At 45.9% G+C, this 23,562-nt stretch overlaps 1 protein-coding gene across 2 annotated transcripts in view; it reads left to right on the top strand.

The window, feature by feature from the left end:
* Positions 1 to 13,212: 13,212 nt before the first annotated feature.
* The window catches only part of BSCL2 (BSCL2 lipid droplet biogenesis associated, seipin), a 78,496-nt gene continuing 68,146 nt past the window's right edge, over positions 13,213 to 23,562 (top strand). Inside the window, exons 1-2 of one of the 2 annotated variants that reach the window (XM_077455813.1) lie at positions 13,213 to 13,299; positions 20,752 to 21,483. In XM_077455813.1, coding sequence (XP_077311939.1) covers positions 21,272 to 21,483 — 212 coding nt within the window. In that variant the 5' untranslated portion in view covers positions 13,213 to 13,299; positions 20,752 to 21,271. Of the gene's footprint in view, positions 13,328 to 20,751; positions 21,484 to 23,562 lie in introns of both variants that reach the window. The other variant, XM_077455812.1, reaches the window with a different exon arrangement.

Genomic DNA, 23,562 nt, shown 5'->3' with positions numbered 1-23,562 from the left:
GCTAATGAATACGGACCAGCAGCACTCAGATAACCAAGGAGAAAATCACACAATGCTTAAAAGGAAAATCCTATAATAATTGACGGTCCTGCCAATATAACAGCAAAATATTCCTCGCAGTTATCTATTGTGTTACATTACCTTGTTATGTTTGATACAACTTGTATTATAAATTCAAATACATTTTTTAGTTAATTTAGATGACATAAGTAATAGGAAGCTTTTTTAAAGAAAAAGATAGATATAGAGGGGCATTAGGATGTATCTGTGTTGCATTCCTAATAGATAAAATATATATATAAAATAATAGATAAAATAGAGGTGCATTAGGATGTACCTGTGTTGCATTTGTAATTTTATTAGCTATATCCCATTATTTCCTATGGAAATGGAGAAGCGACTGGACGTAATGGCAAGGTCTGCAAATGTATTGCTAATGAATATGGACCAGCAGCACTCATAACCATCGAATAGGAATAATGGAAAATTCCTATCAAAATACTTACCGTAATTTTCCTTTCCTGATGGACTCCATGGCAGCAACGTGTGGGTTAAGTCCCGCCTCCACTACCCATAGGACACTACTCCCATAAATCTTTGCTCCCTGCCCCTGGCCGTGTTCGGTAACTAGCCTACTCCAGCCATTTTGGGAGGGAACTCCTGCTGCCATGGAGTCCATCAGGAAAGGAAAATTACGGTAAGTATTTTGATAGGAATTTTCCATTTTCCTGACAGACTCCATGGCAGCAACGTGTGGGAAATAACTCGCCAAACACACCCGGGTGGGCAAAAAATGCTGAACAAAAGATTTATTTAACACTGTCGGCCGACAGGACTTTCAAACCAAAATCAACAGAGGATAAAGAAGCTGGCTCAACACAATAGTGAGACATGAAAGTATGAATAGAAGACCAGGAGGCCGCTCTGCAGATTACATCAGGTGCAACGTGGCGTGAAGCCGCCCATGAGGTTGAGAGACTTCTGGTAGAGTGAGCTGTAACCGCCTCAGGAGGAGCCAAGCCCTTCTCTCTATAAGCCCATTGAATTGCTTGAACCACCCAAGCAGCGATGGATCTAACGGAGGCCTTGGCGCCTCTACTTTTCCCGTTAAATAGCACGAAGAGGAAGTCAGATTGACGAAAAGAAGCTGTAATATCCAGATATTGTTTTAGAGTAACTCCCAAATCGAGTGGATGTGGATCTTGACTTCCAGCAGAATTGAAGGTAGGAAGAGTGATTTCCTGGTTTTCATGGAAAACAGAGGTCACCTTGGGATTTGTCCCCAACATCGGAATTAGGACCACCCTATCTGGAAAGAAGGTGAGAAAAGGTTCCTTTGCACCTAGAGACTGAATTTCGGAGATTCTCTTCGCCGAGGTTATGGCTACCAGAAAAGAGGTTTTAAGGGTTAATTCTCTGATTGAGAGCGTTCTGTCAAGTTGAGAGAAGAAATCTAGAACCAATGGAAGATCCCATTTGGGGAATCTAGGCTTCCTTTGTGGCCTAAGCCTGACTGCTCCTTTGAAGAATTGTTGGACCAAGGGATGATTGGCCCATGCGACTCCGGAAAAGGCTGAAATTGCTGAAACCTGGACCCGGAGAGAACTAACCGAAAGGGAGATATCCAATCCCGATTGCAAGAAGCTTAAGACGTCCCGGACTGTCAGGGTATTACAGGAACTGGATCTTGAAGACAAGTGATCTGCAAACTTCGCCCAAATTCTCTCATATACCCGGTTAGTACTGCTTCTTCGAGCACTAAGAAGAGTGGGAATGACTTCTTCAGGACAGCCTAAAGCCTTCAACCGTCCCCTTTCAAAAACCAAGCCTTTAGGCGCAGGTGATCCGGGCAAGGATGTAATCTCGACCCTTGAGACAGAAGGTCTGGCCTGGATGGTAAAGGAATTGGATCCCTGACACTGAGGAGCATCAGAAGCGGAAACCAGGGTCTGTTGGGCCAATAAGGGATTATGGCTATCACTTCTGCTGTCTCTGACCTGAGTCTCCTCAGGAACTGATGAATAATAGGAGTTGGGGGAAAGGCATAGGCCTTGTGGAACCACCATTTCTCCGTCAAGGCATCCACCCCGTAGGCTTGAGGATCCCTGTACCTTGAATAATACTTCTCTAGTTTTTTGTTGCAAGGGGAGGCAAACAGGTCGACTTCTGGGGAGAACCCCATTGTCAGGATCCAGCTGAACACTTCCTCGTGGAGAGACCACTCGTTGTTGTCCAGAAGTATCCGGGAAAGAAAGTCTGCCTGAACGTTCTGAATCCCTGGGACATAAGATGCTGTCAGATCCTTCAAGTTCCTCTGAGCCCAGGTCATGATCGGTTCCACCTCCTGGAGAAGGGATAGACTTCGGGTACCCCCTTGCCTTCTTATGTACGCCACTGCTGTGGTATTGTCTAGCCTGAGAGAGACCGAGGCTCCTGAAATCAGATGCCGAAAGGCTAGCAGAGCTTGAAAGGCTGCCCTTAACTCCAGGATGTTCGACACCGTCCCTCTGGAGGGGAGAATCCAGGTGCCCTGAGCCATTTCCGCCAGACAGTGGGCGCCCCAACCCCTGTTGCTGGCATCTGTTGTTATGGTGACCCATGAGATGGGGAGAATGGAATGGCAGTTGCAGAGATTTTCCCGTTGGAGCCACCACAGAAGGGAATTCCTCATGGATAAGGTGATCCGAATCAGCTGGGTTTTGCTGCCTGACCATTGAAGAAGGAAACCCCTCTGAAAGGGCCTCATCCTCCACTGTGACCACCTCACCATCGGAATTGTCGCTACCATAGTGCCTATAATTTTCAGGCACTGGAGAGCCTGGAGATGAGAGGCAGAGAGGGCTGGACGGATTCTGTCCCTGACCACTGACAACTTCTCTTCTGGCAATGAGATGGTGCCTCTGACAGTGTTGAATAGGGCCCCTAAGAACACCAGCCGCTGAGATGGGACCAGCTGGCTCTTCTCCAAGTTCAAGATCCACCCGAATTCCTGTAGGGTGGAGATGACCTGCTTCCTGTGTACCAGAAGTTGATCCTTGTCTTGAGCCAACAACAGAAGGTCGTCTAGGTAGTGATGTAGACGAATCCCTTTGGTTCTCAGGAGAGCTACCACTGCCAACAATACTTTTGAAAATACACGAGGAGAAGTTGATAACCCGAAGGGAAGGCAAGTAAACTGAAAATGGCTTTCGCCCACGGAGAAGCGGAGATACTGCTGGTAATTTTCTGCAACTGGGACATGAAAATAGGCGTCCTTGAGGTCTATGGAGACCATCCAGTCCCCTGCTTGGACCGATTGTTGAATTGTGGATAAAGACTCCATCTTGAATTTTTCTTTTTTGATAAAACTGTTCAAGTGGGTTAGATCTATGACCGGCCTCCAGGCCCCGCTCTTTTTCCGGACCATAAACAAAGGAGAGTAGATTCCCATGCCTCGCTGAATGACTGGAACATGGATAATGGCGCCTTGAGCCAACAAAGATTCCACGTAGGCTAGAAGAATTAGCCTTTTTTCGTCTGAGGCTGGGAGAGAGGTGGGGACCCATCTGAGTCTGGGAGATTCCTTGAAGGTCCAAACATGACCTGAGGAGACTGTCTTGATGGTCCAGAAGTCTTGGATCGAGGCCGCCCAGACATGGCGAAAGTGGAAAAGACGAGCCCCCACCTGCCCTGTCTGAGCGGGCCCAACCTCAAAAGGATTTAGTTGGTTCCCTCTCTCCCTTCAAATCACTTTTTGTAGATTTTTTAAAAGAGGATTGTCTTGATTTCCAGGACCTGGAAAATTCACGGCCTGGTCTGTAACTGCGAGCTTCCCTGGCTCGTTCCTGGTACTGTCTCTTTGGAAAAGACCTTCTCTGGGCTTGCAAACGCCGGTCCTGGGGGAGGAACCCCGACTTTCCACCAGTGGCTCGGGTAATAGCCTCATCCAACTTATTGCCGAAAAGGGAGGACCCTTCAAAGGGGATGCGGCACCATACTTGTTTTGAGGCTTGGTCTGCCAGCCAGGGGCGGAGCCAAAGAGCCCGTTTAGCCGTAACAGAAGAAAGCATCACCCGAGCCACCAGGCGTATAATGTCGATAGAGGCCTCCCCAAGAAAGGCGGAGGCCAGCCTAAGCTCTTGGATAGGCGAGCTCTTAGCTGTATCTTCAGAGATATTTCTAAGTGTCTCATCTACACTATCTGTCCATATCTCCATTGCTTTGGACATAGCGGCCAGAGCCAACGCTGGCTTACAGGCCATTCCTGCTGTGAGATACACTCTCTTCAAATCAGCATCAATTCGTCTGTCCAGAATGTCCTTAAAAGACACGGTATCCTCTAAGGGAAGTGTGACATGTTTCACCAGCCGCATGACTGCTGCGTCTACCAACGGTGCTGACTCCAAATGCTTCACCTCTTCTTCATTGAAAGGATAGAGTTTCGAAACCTTTGATAGCATGGAATTTTTCTTCTCCACCTTGCCCCATTCATCTGTGATAATCTCACCTAGCTCAGAAATAAAAGGAAAATTAATCCGTTCCTTCTTTAATTGCTTAAAGAATTTTCTTTGTTTGGAAGGAGCAGCCACAGAATCTTCCCAGTTCAGTGTCTCTTTAACAGCTCTGACCAGAGGAGGCAGTAGAGCGAAATCAAAGCCCACACAGGGATCACTTTTATCAGAGTCACTGTCAGATATGGCAGCTGAGGGGTGGCTATGCGCAGAGGATTCCCAAGTATCCTGCAGCTGAGTCTCCCTTCCTGGAGAAAGTGGCAGCTCTGCCGGGGGAACATAGGACTGGCCCTCAATATTTCTGAGGGACTCCTTAACAACTTTCTCCACCAGGGTTTTAAGTTGTTGATCCGCGTCACCCCTTTCATTAGAAGCCTTGGCATAGCAAGGATCGCATAAAGATTTTCCTGCCGGTACAAGAGCTCTGCACCCCCAACAAGCACTAGCTGAGTGACTAGATTGAGTCCTCGAGGAGTGCGATCTTTCTTCACTACGGTGTCCTGATTTTGAGGAGGAACCATAATGTTTAGATTTGGAAGAGGAGTGCCGGTGATGCGACTTGGAGGAGTCGCTCCCTCTATGAGAGTTGCGATGCTGTTCTGACCTGGAAGGGCTGAAAAAGACACAAGACAAGAAACCACAAGATACAAGACATCAGGACAGAGCTAACAGATACATACCCCTCCCCCACCAGACCTTCAGGTGATCATTAGAAATACCTTTTATGAGAGGGCTGGCCACAAGCAGGCGGTAAGGAATCCATGTCCTCAGCGATATCCATACGCGCTGAAAAGATGACAAGGGATCAGTGCAAGGGACAGGGAAGGGATAGCCTCCCTATCCCAGAATGCCACTTACCAGTGGATGCAACACAGAGGCAGGGGGAAGTCACCGCAACAGCCCGCAAGCATTCCCAAAGCTTGCAGACAAATTCCACATTTAAATAGCCCGCCCCTGTGATGTCACCGCCGTGCCTGTGCGCATGCGCGAAACAGCGGCATTTTGCCGCTATCGCGCATGCGCGAAACCAAGCCTCGATCTCAACCGCGTTCGCGCATGCGCAGTACGGCCGAAAACGCAAACCCGGAAGTAGAACGGCGGCTGGAACGCGGAAGAACCAGCCGCCATGCCTGCACATACAAACAAACAGAAACAAACGAAGACAAATAATAAGATACAAAAACTGCTGCCATAAAGAACTTTTAGAACCTCTCACCACTCCCACCACGATCGATCACTCGGCCGAAGATAAGGTAAGATGACACCGGACTTTCCAGGGGGCAAAACAGGTCACCTGCTAATAGCTGGCTATCCGACCAATGCGCAGCCTGCCTGCCAGTGGCCAGGACATGTGGCTTCTTCACAGCGCCTCTTCCACTGCCCACTCCATACCCTGCTAATAGCTAGGGCTTAGCGGAGTAATGCGACTTTCCAGACCCAGAGTCGCAGACCGGCCGACCTCGATCGTGGGGATGATAAATCTTCAGGTAGGAAGACCACTTCTGGGTCCTTCGGAGGAGGACAAAAAAAGAACACGGCCAGGGGCAGGGAGCAAAGATTTATGGGAGTAGTGTCCTATGGGTAGTGGAGGCGGGACTTAACCCACACGTTGCTGCCATGGAGTCTGTCAGGAAAGGAAGCTTTGAAGCATTTTTTAAACAAAAGATAGATATAGAGGGGCATTAGGATGTATCTGTGTTGCATTCCTAATTTTGTTAGCTATATCCCATTATTACCTAGTCCCCCCCCCCCCCCCTTTTTGCGATTTATCAATTCAGTGTGTCTTTCAAAAACCAAAATGGCTGCTGCAGTTTTTCACAGTGCAGCTTACAGCAACCTCAAGAGAGAAAGGCATGAAGAGAAATCCAACAATGGGATAATAAGCTTGTTATTCACAATGACAACCAATATGAGCTATAGTCAAATGGCTGAAAAAAACAACAACAACCATAACAAATAATTCAGAGCCTAGTAATGTGATAATGAGCCTAATGAATCGACCCTAAAGCCCTGTACACATGGGCCAAATGTCAAGCGGCATTGGCTGGTTCAATAGAAACTGGCTGACATTCGGGCCGTCTGTACTGCAGCTAGTCCTGTTCTGATGGCTTCTGTTGAAGGGGCATGACCGAAAAGCTAGCTCGACTGGCTCCCAATCTTCGCTCTTAGCCAATGGCTAAGAACGCTGACTGGAGTGTTCAAGGTGGGGGGGGGGGCGTCCTCTTGTCAGAACACGATAGAACAGCAGGGGGGGGTCACTGTACTAACGTCGGATTGTTAGTACAGCCTCTCTGACCTGAGTTGTCAATTTTTTTTCGCTCAGCCTGCTTGGTTGAATGAAAAAAAACTAGTAGTACTAAGCTTAAATTGATCCTAAAGGGGATTCATCAGTTTAGAAATGTGAGAGCAACCATTGCTCTACTACTTTTTCAGTTTTGAGGGAATGTGCTCCTGGGCTGAGTTTGGAATTCCCGCTTCACTAATTCACTCGTCCAAGTATATATGAGGTCTTAATATCTGGTAAGCTGCCATTTCGTTTAATGGTGGAGATGAGCTGACTGTTTTTTTTTCATGAAAATACTGTTGCTTGACTTCCAGTGGTAATTTGAGTTCTGATTAGAAAGAACTGATTAGAAAGAACTGTTCAATTTTAAAATGTGACGTTATGTAAGTTTTATTATTTTGAATTTAATAATCAGATAGGCTTTTATTTAGACATTTGCCACTAACCATGACCAGACGGGTCAGACAAAACTTTTGCCAGTTCGGCCCCCTGTTTGGCAGGAGCCAAAGATCATATATAAAAAGTTGCAAATCTACCGCTTACATATATGAAAGCTTCCTGATGTCACTGGTTCCTAAGTAAGCCCACCACATCTCTAGGAACCAACGATGCCATCGGTTTTCCCTGTCACTTTAGCAAATTAGCGGGGTTAGGGGTGACATCACTTCCCACATTTGGCCACTGGCCCCAACACCCTGGCTCCCATCAGCCAGAGTTTTAGGGAAGAGGCCCTAGTCCTCATCAACAAGGCATATGCATCTGATATGCATTTTCTTAGGCACTTCATGCAATTTTTTCTTTTTTTTTTGATTTAGGTACTCACCTAAAATACATACCAAACTCAGATGAAAAAAAGAGGGTGCCTTCATCTAAATGTAGGCTGTAATAAAAAGTTGTGTTAAGAATAAAAGTATTACACTCACTAGATATATGTAGATAGTGAAAAGTTTTATCCCTATTGTGGGGTCCCCAGTACGGTATTTGTATATTGAAATCATATCCCCTCTCAAGCATCTCTTCTCCGGAGAGGATAAGTTCAATGCTCGCAACCTTTCCTCATAATATCCTCCAGACTCTTTAGTAGCTTTGTTGCCCTTCTTTGTACTCACTCCATTTCCAGTACATCCGTCCTGAGGACTGGTGCCCAGAACTGAACAGCATACTCCAGGTGCAGCCGGACCAGAGTCTTGTAGAGCGGGAGAATTATCATTTTATCTCTGGACTTGATCCCCTTTTTAATGCATGCCAATATTCTGTTTGCTTTATTAGTAGCAGCTTTGGATTGCATGCCACTGCTGTGCCTATCATCTATTAGGACCCCCAGGTCCTTTTCCATCCTAGATTCCCCCAGCAGCAACACTTGTTGCTGCTGGGGGAATGGAGGTATATAGTACGTTACAATATGATTCAATACGATTGTAATCAGAGGGCCATGCTCGTATTCCAAAAGGATAAAAAATTGTTGCTGTAACTGTTTAAAAATTGTTCGCTTGGTTTTGGTTTAATTTGTTAGTCAAGTCCATCTAAATTGCTAATACCTCTAAAACTACTCTCTCCCCAGATTGACAATTGTTCTGCTGGGGGTGGCTCCATTGTCCCTCCACAGAGCAGAGCCACCCAAAGACAGGACATGTGTTACCGGCCTGAACACCAGATAAAAAATAAAAAAAATAAAAAGCCTAAAAAAAAAAAAAGGGAAAAATATTCACTGCATCTGAGCACCACAAACAAAAAACACTGTTTAATTAATTTTTAATATTCAAAGCACACTCCCTCATCCATCTATGTCTCTATGATTGATTTATTTTGTTGAGAAATCACTTTGAAATACACCCCCCTAGCATTTCTGGTTGTGGCCATCTTGAGTAAGGGCAAATGATTCATGTTGCATTTACTTCCTGGAATCCACCTTTCCTTAGCTCAGGCATGCATGCAGGTGAGGGTGCTTAGCTGAGAAAACCCCTCCTCCCCTCCTCAAGACTCCTGGGATGTATGACATCATTTGCCTAGGCAAAACACAGGAAATAACAGATAAATGTAAAAAAATAAAATAAAAAAAAGTTTAAAACAGTGGCAGGCAGAAAAGACTGGCTGCTCACATGACTACTGTGATTGGCTGAAATAGTGAAAGAAAGAAAAAGAACAAAATATTACAGCGCACACATGCACAACATTAAGTTTAACTCCTGCAAGACTATTTAAAACACCTGAAGATTCTCAAAAAATATAAAAAATATGGGGATTTGGTCACACCATATGGCTATATGGTGCTTAAAGAGGAAGTAAACCCTGATGGGTTTACTTCCTCTTTCATTCCCTGCAAAGGCAAAGCATAATGGACTACTATGCATCGCATAGTAGTCTATTATGTGTCACTTACCTGACACAGGAGCCAGCGAAGTCACCGCTGTCCCCTGTAGTCTGGTGCATCCATCTCCTCGTGGGGTCTCGCAGCTCCGCCGCTGTCATTCGGCGAAGCCGCGATGACGTCACTCCCGTGCATGCGCAAGGGAGCCGACACTCGCGACATCTCCATCATTGAAGATGCCGTGCTCAGTGCGCCTGCGCGCCGCTGTCTTCGGGCAAATATCTCCTAAACCGTATAGGTTTAGGAGATATTTCTTGGACCTACAGGTAAGCCTTAATCTAGGCTTACCTGTAGGTCAAAGTGTGTTGTAAGGGTTTACAACCACTTTAAGCCCACTTACTGTGACAAAGTACCCCATTATTAGTGGGTCCTAAGCAATATAGTGTGACCAAATCCCCATATTTTAGTATATTTGAGTTAAATGTAATTTTTTGCATGTGGAGGCGTTTTTCAGGCGCTTTAGCGCTAAAAATATTGCCTGTAAAACACCTCAAAAATGCCTCATCTGCAGTATCAGTGTGAAAGCCCGAGTGCTTTCACACTGGGGCGCTGCGCTGGCAGGACATTAAAAAAAGTCCTGCAAGCAGCATCTTTGGGGCGCTTTAGAAGCAGTGTATACACGGCTCCTAAAACGCTAAGATCAATGGGCAGTGCCGACTCGCGTGCGTTTTTAACCCTTTATTTGGCCGCTAGTGGGGGTTAAAAGTGTCTGCTAGCAGTTGAAAAGCACAGTGGTGTAGTGGTTATCACTTTCACCTAGCAGCAATAGGGTCGCTGGTTCAAATCCTGACCACGACACCATCTGCCTGGAGTTTGCATGTTCTCCCTGTGCCTCCGGGTACTCCAGTTTCCTCCCACACTCCAAAGACATGCTGGCAGGTTAATTAGACCTAAAAAAAAAAAAAAAAAAATTGGCCTTAATATGTGTATGTCAATGTCGTTTGTTTGTAAGCGTGTCAGGGTAATGGGGTAAAGGACCACGCAAAGCTGCAGATGGGCTCTGATGGCAAGAAAGCGCCCTGAGGCGATTCAGTTCGCATAGGTAGTGCTATACAAGTCACTCACTCACTCAAAAGTGCCTCTAAAACTACGGTAAAGTGCCGCTAAAACTAGCAGTCATGCTCTCAGTGTGAAGGGGCTGTTAGAGTGGAGACTGTGAGCCAGGCCTTCTCATCCAGCATCAGTGCCTGACTTCACAAATGTGCTTCTGGAAGGATGGTCAGACATTCCCAGAAACACACTCCTAAACTTTGTGGATGGCCTTCCCAGAAGAGTCAAAGCTGTTGTAGCTGCAAAGGGTGAGCCAACTCAATATTGAACTCTACAGACTAAGACTGGGATGCCATTAAAAGTTCATGTGCATGTAAAGGCAGGTGTCCCAATACATTTGGTAATATAGTATGTGGGAATTAAAGCTCGCCCCTGTGCTGCTATATGTTAGGCAGTCATAAAGTGGTAAACAGACATATAACCCATGTACCTTGACCAATGTTTTACTTCTGTAAGTGCTCTGGTTGTCCAGAAATCAGCATTGGAAACTCCTGGTCACTTATGGGTGACATCATGAAACCCATAGCGTTGCTCAGCCCTCCTTGTGCCATCTACGTAATTTACAACATCAGGGCACAACAGAAGAATTTTCCATTCAGCAGGATGTAGATACAATGGTGGGGGCTGACTGTCACTGTGGGGTGTATTTTTAAAAATTTGCATAGCTGTTTGTTCATTGAAACTGCATGTACAGTAAATTAGTTCAATGCGAATGGGACAAAATCAGTTGGTTCCAGGCTACATTCTCTGCAATTCGAACATATAGTTACATAGCAGATGAGGCTGAAAAAAGACACAAGTCCATCAAGTCCAACCTATGTCAGTATTACATTGTATATCCCTGTATGTTGCGGTTGTTCAGGTGCTTATCTAATAGTTTTTTTAAACTATCGATGCTCCCCGCTGAGACCACCGCCTGTGAAAGGGAATTCCACATCCTTGCCGCTCTTACAGTAAAGAACCCTCTACGTAGTTTAAGGTTAAAGCGGAGTTCCACCCACAAATGGAACTTCCACTTTAAGTGCAGGTGACCCCCTAACATGCCACATTTGGCATGTCATTTTTTTTTGTGGGGGGGGGGATCCTCTTTTTAGAGGGTTCCAGTTCCCACTTCCTCTCGGGGCACCAAGGCGCCAGAAGCAAGTTCACCTCTGCCCCCTCCCTCTCTGCAATCATCTGGGACATGTCACAGGTCCCAGGTGATTGCCCGGCCAGTCATAGTGCTGCTCGCGCATGTGCAGAGCGTGCCCTAGCTCTGAAGCCACACCCAGGTGCCCACAGTGACAATGCCGGCGCCACAGAAAGGAGGGGGAGAGAAGCGGGGCTTCATTCGCCAACATCGCTGGACCCTGGGACAGGTGAGTGTCCCATTATTAAAAGTCAGGCTGACTTTTATATGGGTGGAACTCCGCTTTAAACCTTTTTTCTTCTAATTTTAATGAGTGGCCATGTGTCTTATTAAAAGCCCTTCCACAATTTTTTTTTTTTCTATCCCTATTGCGGGGTCACCAGTATGGTATTTGTAAGTTGAAATCATATCCCCTCTTAAGCGTCTCTTCTCCAGAGAGCATAAGTTCAGTGCTCGCAACCTTTCCTCATAACTAATATCCTCCAGACCCTTTAGTAGCTTGGTGGATAACCAGCTATACATATCTGTTATAAAGACACCCCTATGAGCTGCATGGTCATACTGACAAAACTGCGGCCAGCACTTTCCAGCTGGAGCGTGGGCAGAAGTCAAACACGTTAGTATGCATTTATAGACCTCGTTCCCATGGGGCATATGTCTGTTTGCCCACATGAGGATGTAGGTGTTCCGTGCATCTCTGTGCAGGAAGTCCCATGCATGTGAATTGGAACGCAGCAGCTGCTCCCAATTTGAGATCTGTGTGCGCTCAGGGGCGTGCACCCCAATTGACATGAATGGGACTGACTTCACGGGGGGGGGGCGTGGTCACCCACCCATGTGGGTGACCACGGCCCTCATACAGGTGTATGTGTAGAACGCCCTGTATGAACAAGGCCATAAAGGTCAGCGTTATATGGCTGTATGATGATCATAGTGTACAGTGGCGGTGCATCCATAAGGGGGCATGGGCGCTGCCCCCTCTCTCCTGCCACCCTCTCTAGCACCAATAGATTGCATGACTGTTTATCTATCTATGGCCGCCGCTGCCACCCCCATTCAGGCACAGGGCACCTGAATTACAGCGGGGGGTGTTTTTGAATCACTTGATTAGACCCATAGGCTCTAATAGGCATCAAAAAAGGTGACCTGTGAGCGCCATGCTGGGCACTTGCAGGTCACTCAGCTGTGTTAGAAAAGCGAATGAATATTCGCTTTCCTAACACTAAACCGCTTCTCGGATGCTCGGATCTGTTACCGGTCACCTGATTAGCTGAAACAAAAGGTGCTTTGATCGTAAGAGAGGATGGGAGAAGACATTGAGGCGCTGTTCCTCCGAGACAGGTAAGTGCAGACGGCAGGCCGGTGGGGGGCACACTTGCAGCATTTGATATGGCACAGTGGCTTCGTTTGATGGGCACAGTGGGCCCAGTGGCTTCGTTTGATGGGCACAGTGACTGCAATGTAATTCTAAGGTGAACTGACACGTTTTGCTGCATGCTAAAGCATTACATCTATTTGCTGCAGTCTAATAAGATAAAGCCCAGATCAGTCCACAAGCATCCCTTCAGTATAAACAGAGACTCTGCAGGAAAACTCTCACACAGCCCCAGGGACTTATAACCCAATGCACATTAGGAAGCCATTAAAATGTAGAGCAATACAGAGGAGCATCTTTCCCTGTCTAATGGCCCCTCTGTCCTAATGACTAAACCACTCATCTCTGAGGAGGAGGAGCAACACAAATATATTCTTGTGTATCCTCCCCTGTACAGGACCATACCACCCTACATCCACTCTCCCCACTTTCTATAAACCAGCCAATCACAGAGCGTCTCTTACATCTTCTGCTATTGCATGAAAACGGCTTGCCATTGGTCACTTCTCTCTGGCTTGGTAATTGGCTGTGGTGGGCGGGGTTGGATGCAGCACGCACGGAAATGTTGTGTGTCAGAGCTCTTTGCTGGCAGCTGAATGCTGAGTAAGTGAGAGAAGGAGGTCCATGGACGGTATGTGACTGTTTATTATAGGAGTAGAGGTCCTGGTGGAGTGTTCAGGAACCGTCTGTGTACAGACAGGTGTGAGCATTGTTCTAGCTGCAAACTTTGTGAAGTGAGGGATTTCATTTAGACTGAAGTTCAGTCACTTCTTCTTTTCATGTTGTCTGCACAGCACCAGGGACATAACTTGTCTGTATTCAGGGACCAGCTCAGGCGTTCTCCAAACATTATTATTATTATTATTATTCAGGATTTATATAGTGCCAACCGTTTACCCAGCGCTTTACAATATCAAAAGGGAGACAGTACAGATACAGTAAAATACAGGAGGGTCCTGATCATAAGAGCTTACAATCTAATTGTTTCCTCTGTAACCAAACTCCATACTTGCACTCTCGTTTAAAAAAAAAAAAAAAAGTCCAGTGTATATAAAAAATAAATAAAAATATCGCTTAGATGGAGACCACCCCCCCCCCCCCGCCTCTATGCCGAGAACTGAGCGATCAAACACCGCTGATTGCTCAGTTCTCAGTCTTTAGTAAGTGGAGATCAGTGACTGTCGGACAGCGCCTCTCTACTCTCTCCCTCCTGCACTCACTGGAGCGCTGGGCTGTGGAGGGGGTGGGAACGGGTGGCTCGGGCTCTCAGCAGCAAACTGAGAGGCTGAGTCAGCTGCCAATCAGGCATTGGGGTGGATCCCGACGTTACATAGTAGGTGAGGTTGAAAAAAGACAAGTCTATCAAGTCCATCCTATGTGTGTGATTATATGTCAGTATTACATTGTATATCCCTGTATGTTACGGTCGTTCAGGTGCTTATCTAATAGTTTCTTGAAACTATCAATCTTCCCCCACCTGAGATCACCACCTGTGGAAGGGAATTCCACATCCTTGCCACTCTTACAGTAAAGAACCCTCTACATATTTTAAGGTTAAACCTCTTTTCTTTAATTTTAATGAGTGACCACAAGTCTTGTTAAACTCCCTTTTTGTGAAAAAGTTTTACCCCTATTGTGGGGTCACCAGTACGGTATTTGTATATTGAAATCATATCCCCTCTCAAGAGTCTCTTCTCCAGAGAGAATAAGCTCAGTCTTCGCATCCTTTGATCATAACTAATATCTTCCAGACCCTTTATTAGCTTTGTTGCCCGTCTTTGTACTCGCTCCATTTTATCTATTATACATACTCCTTTGTTTAAAAAAAAAAAAAAAAAAATGTACTTGCCTCTTTTTAGTCCGGTCGGGTGATCCTGCAGCTCCAGGTCCTCTGTCAGTGTGTGGCTGTTGCAGGGGAGAGAAAGGGAGTGCCGACAATTGCTGGACTACCCTGTTTCCCTGAAAGTAAGACCTAGCGATTGTCATTGATGGCTGCAATATAAGCCCTACCCCCCAAATAAGCCCTAGTTAAAGTCCTTGTAGGGCTTATTTTCAGCTGGAGGAGATGTTCCAGGACCTCAAGGGGGAATAGGGTGAAAGTGATGTCAGCTTGGGGGGCAGGCTGCCTCTACATCCCCTCCAGTCCTGTGAGCACCTCCAGTTGCCTGTGCATGGAGGCTCTATTTACTGTGAGTTCTAACAATTTTTAAACTGCCCACTAGATGGCACTTTAATCCTTTACACACACACACACACACACACACACACACACACACACACACACACACACACACACACACACACACACACACACACACACACACACACTAGAGGGAATCGCACCACATTCTGGTTTAAAATGAATGCGATTCTTTGCAGTGCCATTTTGCGCCCTTTCATTTTGTATTGATGAAAATTGCACCATAAAGAAACGGATTTGGGAGAGTTACCGATACTTGCGCAAATGCTTTGTTTTGGCACCAATACCAGTATCGGTACATACCTAATTTTTAAGAATAATGTAAAAACGGCCATAGATCAAAATTTGTCTGGTTCAGCATCTGTGGGATCCATCTATGGGCAGTCTGGTTGTACAGAAGTCGATCTCTCACATTTCTGTACAACCAGCATGTTAGAAATTTTTCACTAGATCAGTGTCCTCTGCTATAGACAGTCATGCTAATGAGTGAATTCTGATGATGAGGAAATCTCCCAACAAATGTGTGGTTGGGGGAATCTTTACAGGTGACGCGGGGCTGCACATGCAGGGGGGGGGTTCTTCCAAAGAAGTGGGGTTCATTATATAAGTGGCACTTCTGCTCTTGCTCTTCAGAGATTTGCACAAAGCAAACCACAGCAGATTGCAGGTGCTCACTTCCAAATTCTCACCTTCCTCTCTGAAACATGCACTCTTTACCTCTCCTCCTTTTTCACCATCGCCCTACACCCTCTGGCAGTAGTCACAATCTACGCAATTTAGTCTCCATTTCTCTTCTTCCCAACGCCAGCCTCCCCCTCTCCTGTGCCCTCTGGAACGCCCGCTCTGTCTGCAACAAACTCACCATTGTTCATGACCTCTTTGTCACCAATTCCTTTAACCTACTTGCTTGTCACCAAAACCTGGCTCCACGAATCTGACACCCCTTCTCCTGCTTATCACTCCCAGGGTGGCCTTCACTGGACTTGCTCCCCTAGGCCTAATGGACGCAAGGGAGGGGGAGTGGGATCCCTCCTATCTCCCCAAAGCACCTTCACTCCCCTCCCTCTCTTTCCCTCTCATCATTTGAAGCTCACTGTATATGTCTATTCTCTCCAACTTCCCAAAGAATTGCTTTGATCTACCGGCCCCCTGGATCATTATCGACTTTCCTTGATGAGTTTTCTGCCTGGCTACACTACTTTCTCTCTTTGGAAATTCCCACAATCCTTCTCGGTGATTTCAACATTCCTGCTACTTCATTTTACCTGAAGCAGTGGGTACAGGCTTCTACTCATTCTGATGGCAACACCCTTGACCTTGTATTCTCCTACCTACGCTCTCCATGTACCGTATATACTCGAGTATAGGCCGACCCGAATATAAGCCGAGGCCCCCAATTTACCACAAAAAAACTGGGAAACTTATTGGCTCGTGTATAAGCCGAGGGTGAGACATCCCTGTGTCCATTCCTGTGTCCCGTCCATCCCTGTGTCCGTCGCTGTGTCCCGTCCGTCGCTGTGTCCCGTCCGTCCCTGCCTACCTGTGCCGATCTGCAGCCTCTGTGTGCCATGCTCTCCTCGTCTGACAGACGGCGGCCATTCCTCTGTTCAAAAGCCACGCCTCCCTGTCTGTGATAGGCGGAACACTCAATTTCCCAGCAGTCAGTGTTCCGCCTATCACGGACATCCTCTCATCCTCGTCCGTAGTATGAGAATGAGCGGATGTCCGTGATAAGCGGAACACTGACTGCTGGGAAATTTTGTGTTCCGCCTATCACAGACGGGGAGGCGTGGCTTTTGAATAGTAGAATGGCCGCCGTCTGTCTGCGCTCGACGCGCTGATCGGGCAGGCAGACGGCGATGACTCGAGTATAAGCCGAGGGGGGCACTTTCAGCCTCAAAAAAGAGGCTGAAAATCTCGGCTTGTACTCTAGTATATACGGTAACTTCTCAAACAATCCTTTTCCTCTTCACCTCCCTCTCCCACCACCTTTCCCTCCAATCGCCTAACCATCACCCGTAGAAACTTTGCTACTTCAACTCTTCTCTCCTCTATTCTGCTACTGACCACCTCTGACAAAATCTCTCCCCTGTCCTGCCCCAGCCAAGCCACTTCCATCTACAATAAATCCCTGTCTTCCACCCTGGACCCACCCAGAATCAGGCCTCGACCCCTACAACCCTGGCAAACAGATGACACTAAAATTCTCAAAAAATGTAGTCGTGCGCTTGAGCGTCTGTGGCATAGTACTAATGCCGTGTACACATGGTTGGACTTTCCAACAGAAAAAGTCATACCAAATCATTTCATCAGATATTCCGATCGTGTGTGGGCTTCAGTGGACTTTTTAATTTTTTTTTTTTTTTAATTCGGACGGACCTAGAAATAGAACATGTGTTTAAATCTTTCCGACAGAATCAATTTCTTTTGGGAAAACTGTTCCTCTGTATGCTGTTCCAACGGACCAAAAACAACGCAAGGTAAACTACCGGCTATTGAACTTCCTTTTTCTAGTTCCGTCGTATGTGTTGTACGTCACCGCATTCTAAACGATCTGACTTTGGTGTGATCGTGTGTAGACAAGTCTGTTTCAGCCCAACTCCATCGGAAAAAATGGCAGTTTATTCTGACGTAACAACCGGTCGTGTGTATGCGGCATCAGTCTTTTAAAGACTTCAACCAATACAAATCTACCCTCCAAAAATATACTATTCTTTCCTCCACACTGCCAAGCTGACCTATTTTACAACTCTTATTAACACCTTCTCACCCAGTCCCCATAAACCTTTCTCTACCTTCAACTCTCTACTTCGGCCTCCGCCCACTGACTCACTCACTGCCCAGGAGATTGCATATCACTTCAAAAACAAGATTAACGCCTTCCCGCCAAGCGTACGCAGATGTGCGTACTCTGCTTTCGGGGGTTATACTGGAATGATGCCCGCACCTGCAGGCATCATCCCGGTACCGTTTTTACAGCGGGCGATTGGCTTTCCAGCCATAACAACTGAAGCGGCTAAAAGCCGCTCGGCTGTTATGCCGGAGGAGCGGAAGGGGACGTCCCGCCACCTCCTGCCTCTGTTACCGGTGCTCCCGCTTGATCGGGAGCACCGATTCGCCATCCGACGCCTCCGGCTGCTGGGGAGGAACTGGAACGAAGCCGTAAGCGGCTTCGTTCCAGTCTCCTCATAGTAAACACGGAAGCGACATCATGACGTCACTTCCCGTTTACTCGGCTGCCAATGGCGCCGGTTTTAAAAAGATATACGGTATTCAGAATCGCCATTTTCGGCGATCTGAATACTTTGAAGTATAAAGGAGGGGTGGGGGGTCTTTTAGACCCCCGATCCCTCCATAAAGAGTACCTGTCGCCACCTATTACTGTCACAAGGGATGTTTACATTCCTTGTGATAGCAATAAAAGTGATCAAATTATTATTATTATTTAAAAACAAACAAACAATTTATTCATTTTCAAATAAATAAAATAAAAAACATTTTTTAAAGCGCCCGCCGTCCCCGCGAGCTCGCGAAGCAAAGAAAACGCATACGGAAGTCGCGCTCGCATATGTAAACGGTGTTCAAATCACACATGTGAGGTATCGCCGCGATCGTCAGAGCGAGAGCAATAATTCTAGCACTAGACCTCCTCTGCAACGCTAAAGTGGTAACCGTAAAAAAAAAAAATTAAAGCATCGCCTATTGAGATTTTTAGGTACCGTACTTTGTCGTCAATCCACGAGTGTGTGCAATTATAAAGTGGGACATGTTTGGTATCTATTTACTCGGCGTAACATTATCTTTCACATTACGCAAAAAAATTGGGCTAATTTTACTGTTTCATTTTTTTTTAATTCATGAAAGTGTCCCTTTTCCCAAAAAGTTGCGTTTAAAACACCACTGCACTCCCCCAGTTAAGACCCCATGTCAACAGGTACAATTGACACTCCACTTCAAATCTGCTACTATAGACGAAGTTGCTAAACTCCTTTCTCACACCCACCTGCCCCCTGGACCCTATTCCCTCTCAAATACTACGGTCGCCCTCTGACTCTATCCTACACTCTCTAACCCACATCTTCAATCTCTCTCACCTCCTGGCATTTTTCCCAATGCTCTAAAACGTGCACTGGTCACCCCCATACTTAAAAAGCCGTCCTTGGACCCTACCAGTCTTAACAACCTACGCCCTATCTCCTCGCTCCCCTTTTCCTCTAAACTCTTTGAACGCCTGGTTTACAACCAACTGAGTGACTACCTCATTAAAAACAATCTGCTTGATCCCCTTCAATCAGTTTTTTCGCTCTCAACACTCAACAGAAACTGCTCTTTTAAAACTCACAAATGACCTACTAACTGCAAAAACCAGCGGACACTATTCTGTAGTCATACTTCTGGACCTTTCAGCTGCCTTTGACACGGTTGCTTTACTCCCTTGGTCTCTGTGACTGTGCTCTTCAGTGGCTCTCATCCTACCTATCTCAGCACACCTTCAGTGTCACTTACAATTCTACTTCCTCCACTCCTCTTCCCTCGGACCTCTTTTATTTTCAATCTACACCTCTTCCTTGGGTCAGCTGATAGCCTCTCATGGCTTTCAATATCATTTCTATGCTGACGACACACCTCTATCTCTCTACCCCTCAACTCTCTATCAGTTTCCTCATGTATCACCAACTTACTAACAGACATATCTGTATGGATGTCACACCACTTTCTCAAACTCAACTTGTCTAAACCCGAGCTTATAATATTTCCTCCCCCACGCGCCTCTTCCTCTGACTTATCTGTCAAGAGCAGTGGCACAACCATCCACCCATCCCCACATGTCAGGGTTCTAGGTGTTATCCTGGACTCTGAACTCTCCTTTCAGCCCCACATCCAATCATTTTCCAAAGCTTGCAGCCTCAACCTGCGCAACATCTCTAAACGACGTCCCTTTCTAACCAATGAAATCACAAAGCTCCTGATTCACTCCCTGGTTATCTCTCGCCTTGACTACTGCAACTCCCTCCTCATTGGCTCACCTTTTAAATGGACTATCCCCCTTTCAGTCCATCATAAATGCTGCTGCCAGACTCAACCACCTTACAAACTGCACAGTGTCTGCTACCCCTCTCTGCCAATCCCTCCATTGGCTGCTACTTGCCCAACAAATGAAATTCAAAATGCTAACAAGTTACAAAGCCATCCACAACTCTGCCCCCAGCTTCATCACTAGCCTAGTCTCAAAATACCAACCTAATCGCCCTCTTCGTTCCTCCCAAGACCTCCCACTCTCTAGCTCCCTCCTCACCTCCTCCCATATCTGCCTCCAGGACTTCTCCCGAGCCTCGCCCATCCTCTGGAATAAGCTACCCCAATCTGTCTCCAAACGTATCCACTTCTAGGTGATCCCTGAAAACTTTCCTCTTCAGAGAAGCCTATCCTGCCTCCATCTAACAACTGCACTATTTTGTCCATTAGCTCATACCCCACAACTATTATCCTTTTGTATAACTTGACCCTCCCTCCTAGATTGTAAGCTCTAACGAGCAGGGCTCTCTGATTCGCCCCTGTATTGAATTGTATTGTAATTGTACTGTCTGCCCTAATGTTGTAAAACGCTGCGTAAATTGTCAGCGCAATATAAATCCTGTATAATAATTCATTCATTTTCTTTGGTCGAACGGGAGAAAGAGAATTATATGGCCTGCATTGGGCTGTGCCATATATTGATGTTCTGTCTCTATTGTAGAACGTCTGTCTAAAATTTGGCTTTAATGAAGGATCCATCTAGTAGTTTGAAATAAGCTTCTGTCTTCACATGATATTAACTGTTACTAATGGTCGCATATTTGTTCCCCTCTCTACAGACTGCCTTTGGCATGAAACCAATGGTCCCGGCATTTCTCCCCCTCCCCCAGTAAACTCTTGTACGCTTTCACCCAGTACAGCATACACCACAGATAACTTTAAATTTCCACACTCGAATGTAATGTGACCGGAAGATCATACATTACTTCTGATGTCAGCAGAATTTTAAAAGCCATACAAAGCATGTTACAGACATGTTGGGTTTGAAGGAACAGACAATCTATCTCCATTTCTTCCTTGCCTGATGGATATTGATACAGCCTGTTAGACCTATGGATAGCGTGATACATTTACAATTGGCCATTCCTTATATACCGGGTCCTACTTCTCATCTATAGAGCCTGTTACTGCTTATTGCAATTGTTTATTATTGCTTAACCATGTGTAAAATATCACCCTAAACCCAGCAAGCACAGTCCTGTGTTTTTATGACACCGGCACTCTTGCCAAGATTAGAGATTTAGGACACCAATTGCCTGACAGCTATTGTGCCACTGTGATCACTACCCATCCACCATCATGTCTAATGGATCATCACCCCCTCTGCTGCTATGGGTGGAAGACATGTGTATACTGTTGTTTCTGCGGACACGGAGACTACTTCTGCAGACTGGAATATTGCTTTGTATCCTGCTCTTGCTTCTCTGGGTGTCTGTGTTTTTATATGGCAGCTTCTACTATTCCTATATGCCAACTGTTAAATATGCCAGCCCAGTGCACTTCCAGTATAGGTAAGTGTCCTTTTTATAGTATCTCTTCTTTTTATAGATTTTATTATCTTTAGACACTTTTTGTTATTTTTAGACATTATAATTTGTTTGCAGTTTTATCTTGGTTTTAAAGTTTGATCGCTTGCCGACTGCCTAACATACTATTACTGCAGCAAAGCAGCCTCCCTGTGCTGGATCATGTACCTAGCACTAGATTTGTGCACCTGCCATCCTGGCTGTGCTGTGATTTGTCACAGCACAATCCTACTGCCGGCACCCGCTGATCGTCGTTTTTCACGGATTAAGGGTCTTGCTGTTTATTTTCCTTTGCTAAGCAGGGGAAAAAACAAGATCCTTAGTAAAAGCAGTACATATCTCGCAGCACACTTTTAACCCTATGATTGCCCTAGATGTTAACCCTTTCCCACGCAGTGCCATTAGTACAGTGACTGTGCATATTATTAGCACTGATCACTGTATTCATGTCAGTGGCTGTTCCCCTGAGTGTCAGATTTCCCGTCGCATTATCGCAGTCCTGTTATTAGTCGCTGATTACTGCCAGTAGTATAAAAATTCCAGTATGCTGTATATCCCATAGTTTGGTTTGTCTGACAGTTACAGCATCTACAATCAATATACACCTATTGGGATTTTTTTGTTTTTCTTTCACCAAAGACATGTAGCAGAATACATTTTATTTATATTTTGTTTGTATACTGTACCGATGCATGACCACGCAATCGTCAGTTATAGTACAGTGCCGATTTGAAGGAGGTAAAATCTTCTGGAGCTGAATTGGTGAAAGGATATGTTCACCTTTTTGGAACATGTTCCACCTGTATTTAGTCCAGGTTAACACCGGTGCTGCTTTGAAATCGGGATGCTTCAGTGCAATTTCGAAACCGTAGATCAATGTGATTTGCAGCTTGCGACTTAATTTAATAGAAGTCTATGCAAGTCTCAAATCCCAAAAAAGTAGTGCAGGAACCTTTTTAAAAGTCACTGCGACTTGAGTCCCAACAATTTGGTTTCATTGCCGGAAAAGGGGTGCGACTTGTCATGTGATTTTTTTTTTTTTATTATTATTTATTTATTTTTTAACTCTTAAATCTCAAAGGTGTGAACCATGGGTTGGGATGGAACATGTAAAATGTTCCAGCAGCTGCAACCTCTCCCCCCATCCCTGTGATGGCAAGTGGGGGATCTTTTCCCCTTGCCCGCTGTCACTATTGAAAAAATAACGCAGCCATGCAAGGGCTCGGCTCACGCGGCCGCATCATTTATTCAGTTTCCTGTGAATGCACAAACTAAAACGGTCAGTCATGGCTGCTGATTAGTTGTAGTTCTGAATAGACTGCGAGGTTGCTAATGAGCTGCCTCGTAGTTCTTTCACAAGCACTGCAGCTTGTAAACAGTCAGCCTGCATAGAGGTATGGACGAAAAGCTGCATAGGTTGTCTGCATGAGTCTGATCCAATGATCACAGGTGCAATGCTTTCTAGGCACCTTGGGGAAAAAATTCTAAATGCACTTTCTTTTTTCCCCAAAAGATGAACGTATCCTTTAATTCCAGGCAGATCTAATAAACACAATGTATGCAGCTTTGTATTCATTAATACATTATTAAATGTATTTTATTGCAAGCAGTGTAGGTACCTGACCTTGATTTTGGTATTGTCCACTGTACAACAGAGCTCAGAGAAGAGGAAGCAGCGCAAGTAGAGAATATGTTGTGCCTCAGTGCAATGAGCTCAGCAGTTTACTGATTTCACTGTCCAGGCACAGGTTGGGGACCTGTAAGTGTAATGCCGCGTACACACGATCAAACAAGCGGGTGGAAAAGTCTGGCAAACTGAAGTCCGCTGGACAATCCCCCCGTGTGTAGCCTCCGGCATACTTTTTTGAGTACTTTTTTGAGCGGACTTGGAAAGTAGTTTTGCACTCCAATCTTCCCGCCGGATTCGCATTTCGGCGGACAATCCGGCCGTGTGTGTGCCAGTCCGCCATACTTTTGAAATGAGCGGACTTTTCCCGCCCGGAGGAAAGTCCGCTCATTTCGAGCGGGTCTGCAGGTAGGCGGGGCCCGCGAAGGAGATGCCGC

Source organism: Lithobates pipiens, unplaced genomic scaffold (assembly GCF_037356315.1).
Source record: "Lithobates pipiens isolate NorthernLeopardFrog02 unplaced genomic scaffold, aLitPip1_a1.2 Scaffold_10, whole genome shotgun sequence".
Lineage (NCBI taxonomy): Eukaryota > Metazoa > Chordata > Amphibia > Anura > Ranidae > Lithobates > Lithobates pipiens.
The sequence above is the reverse complement of the archived record's forward strand: the minus strand, read 5'-3'. Positions and strand labels throughout refer to the sequence as shown.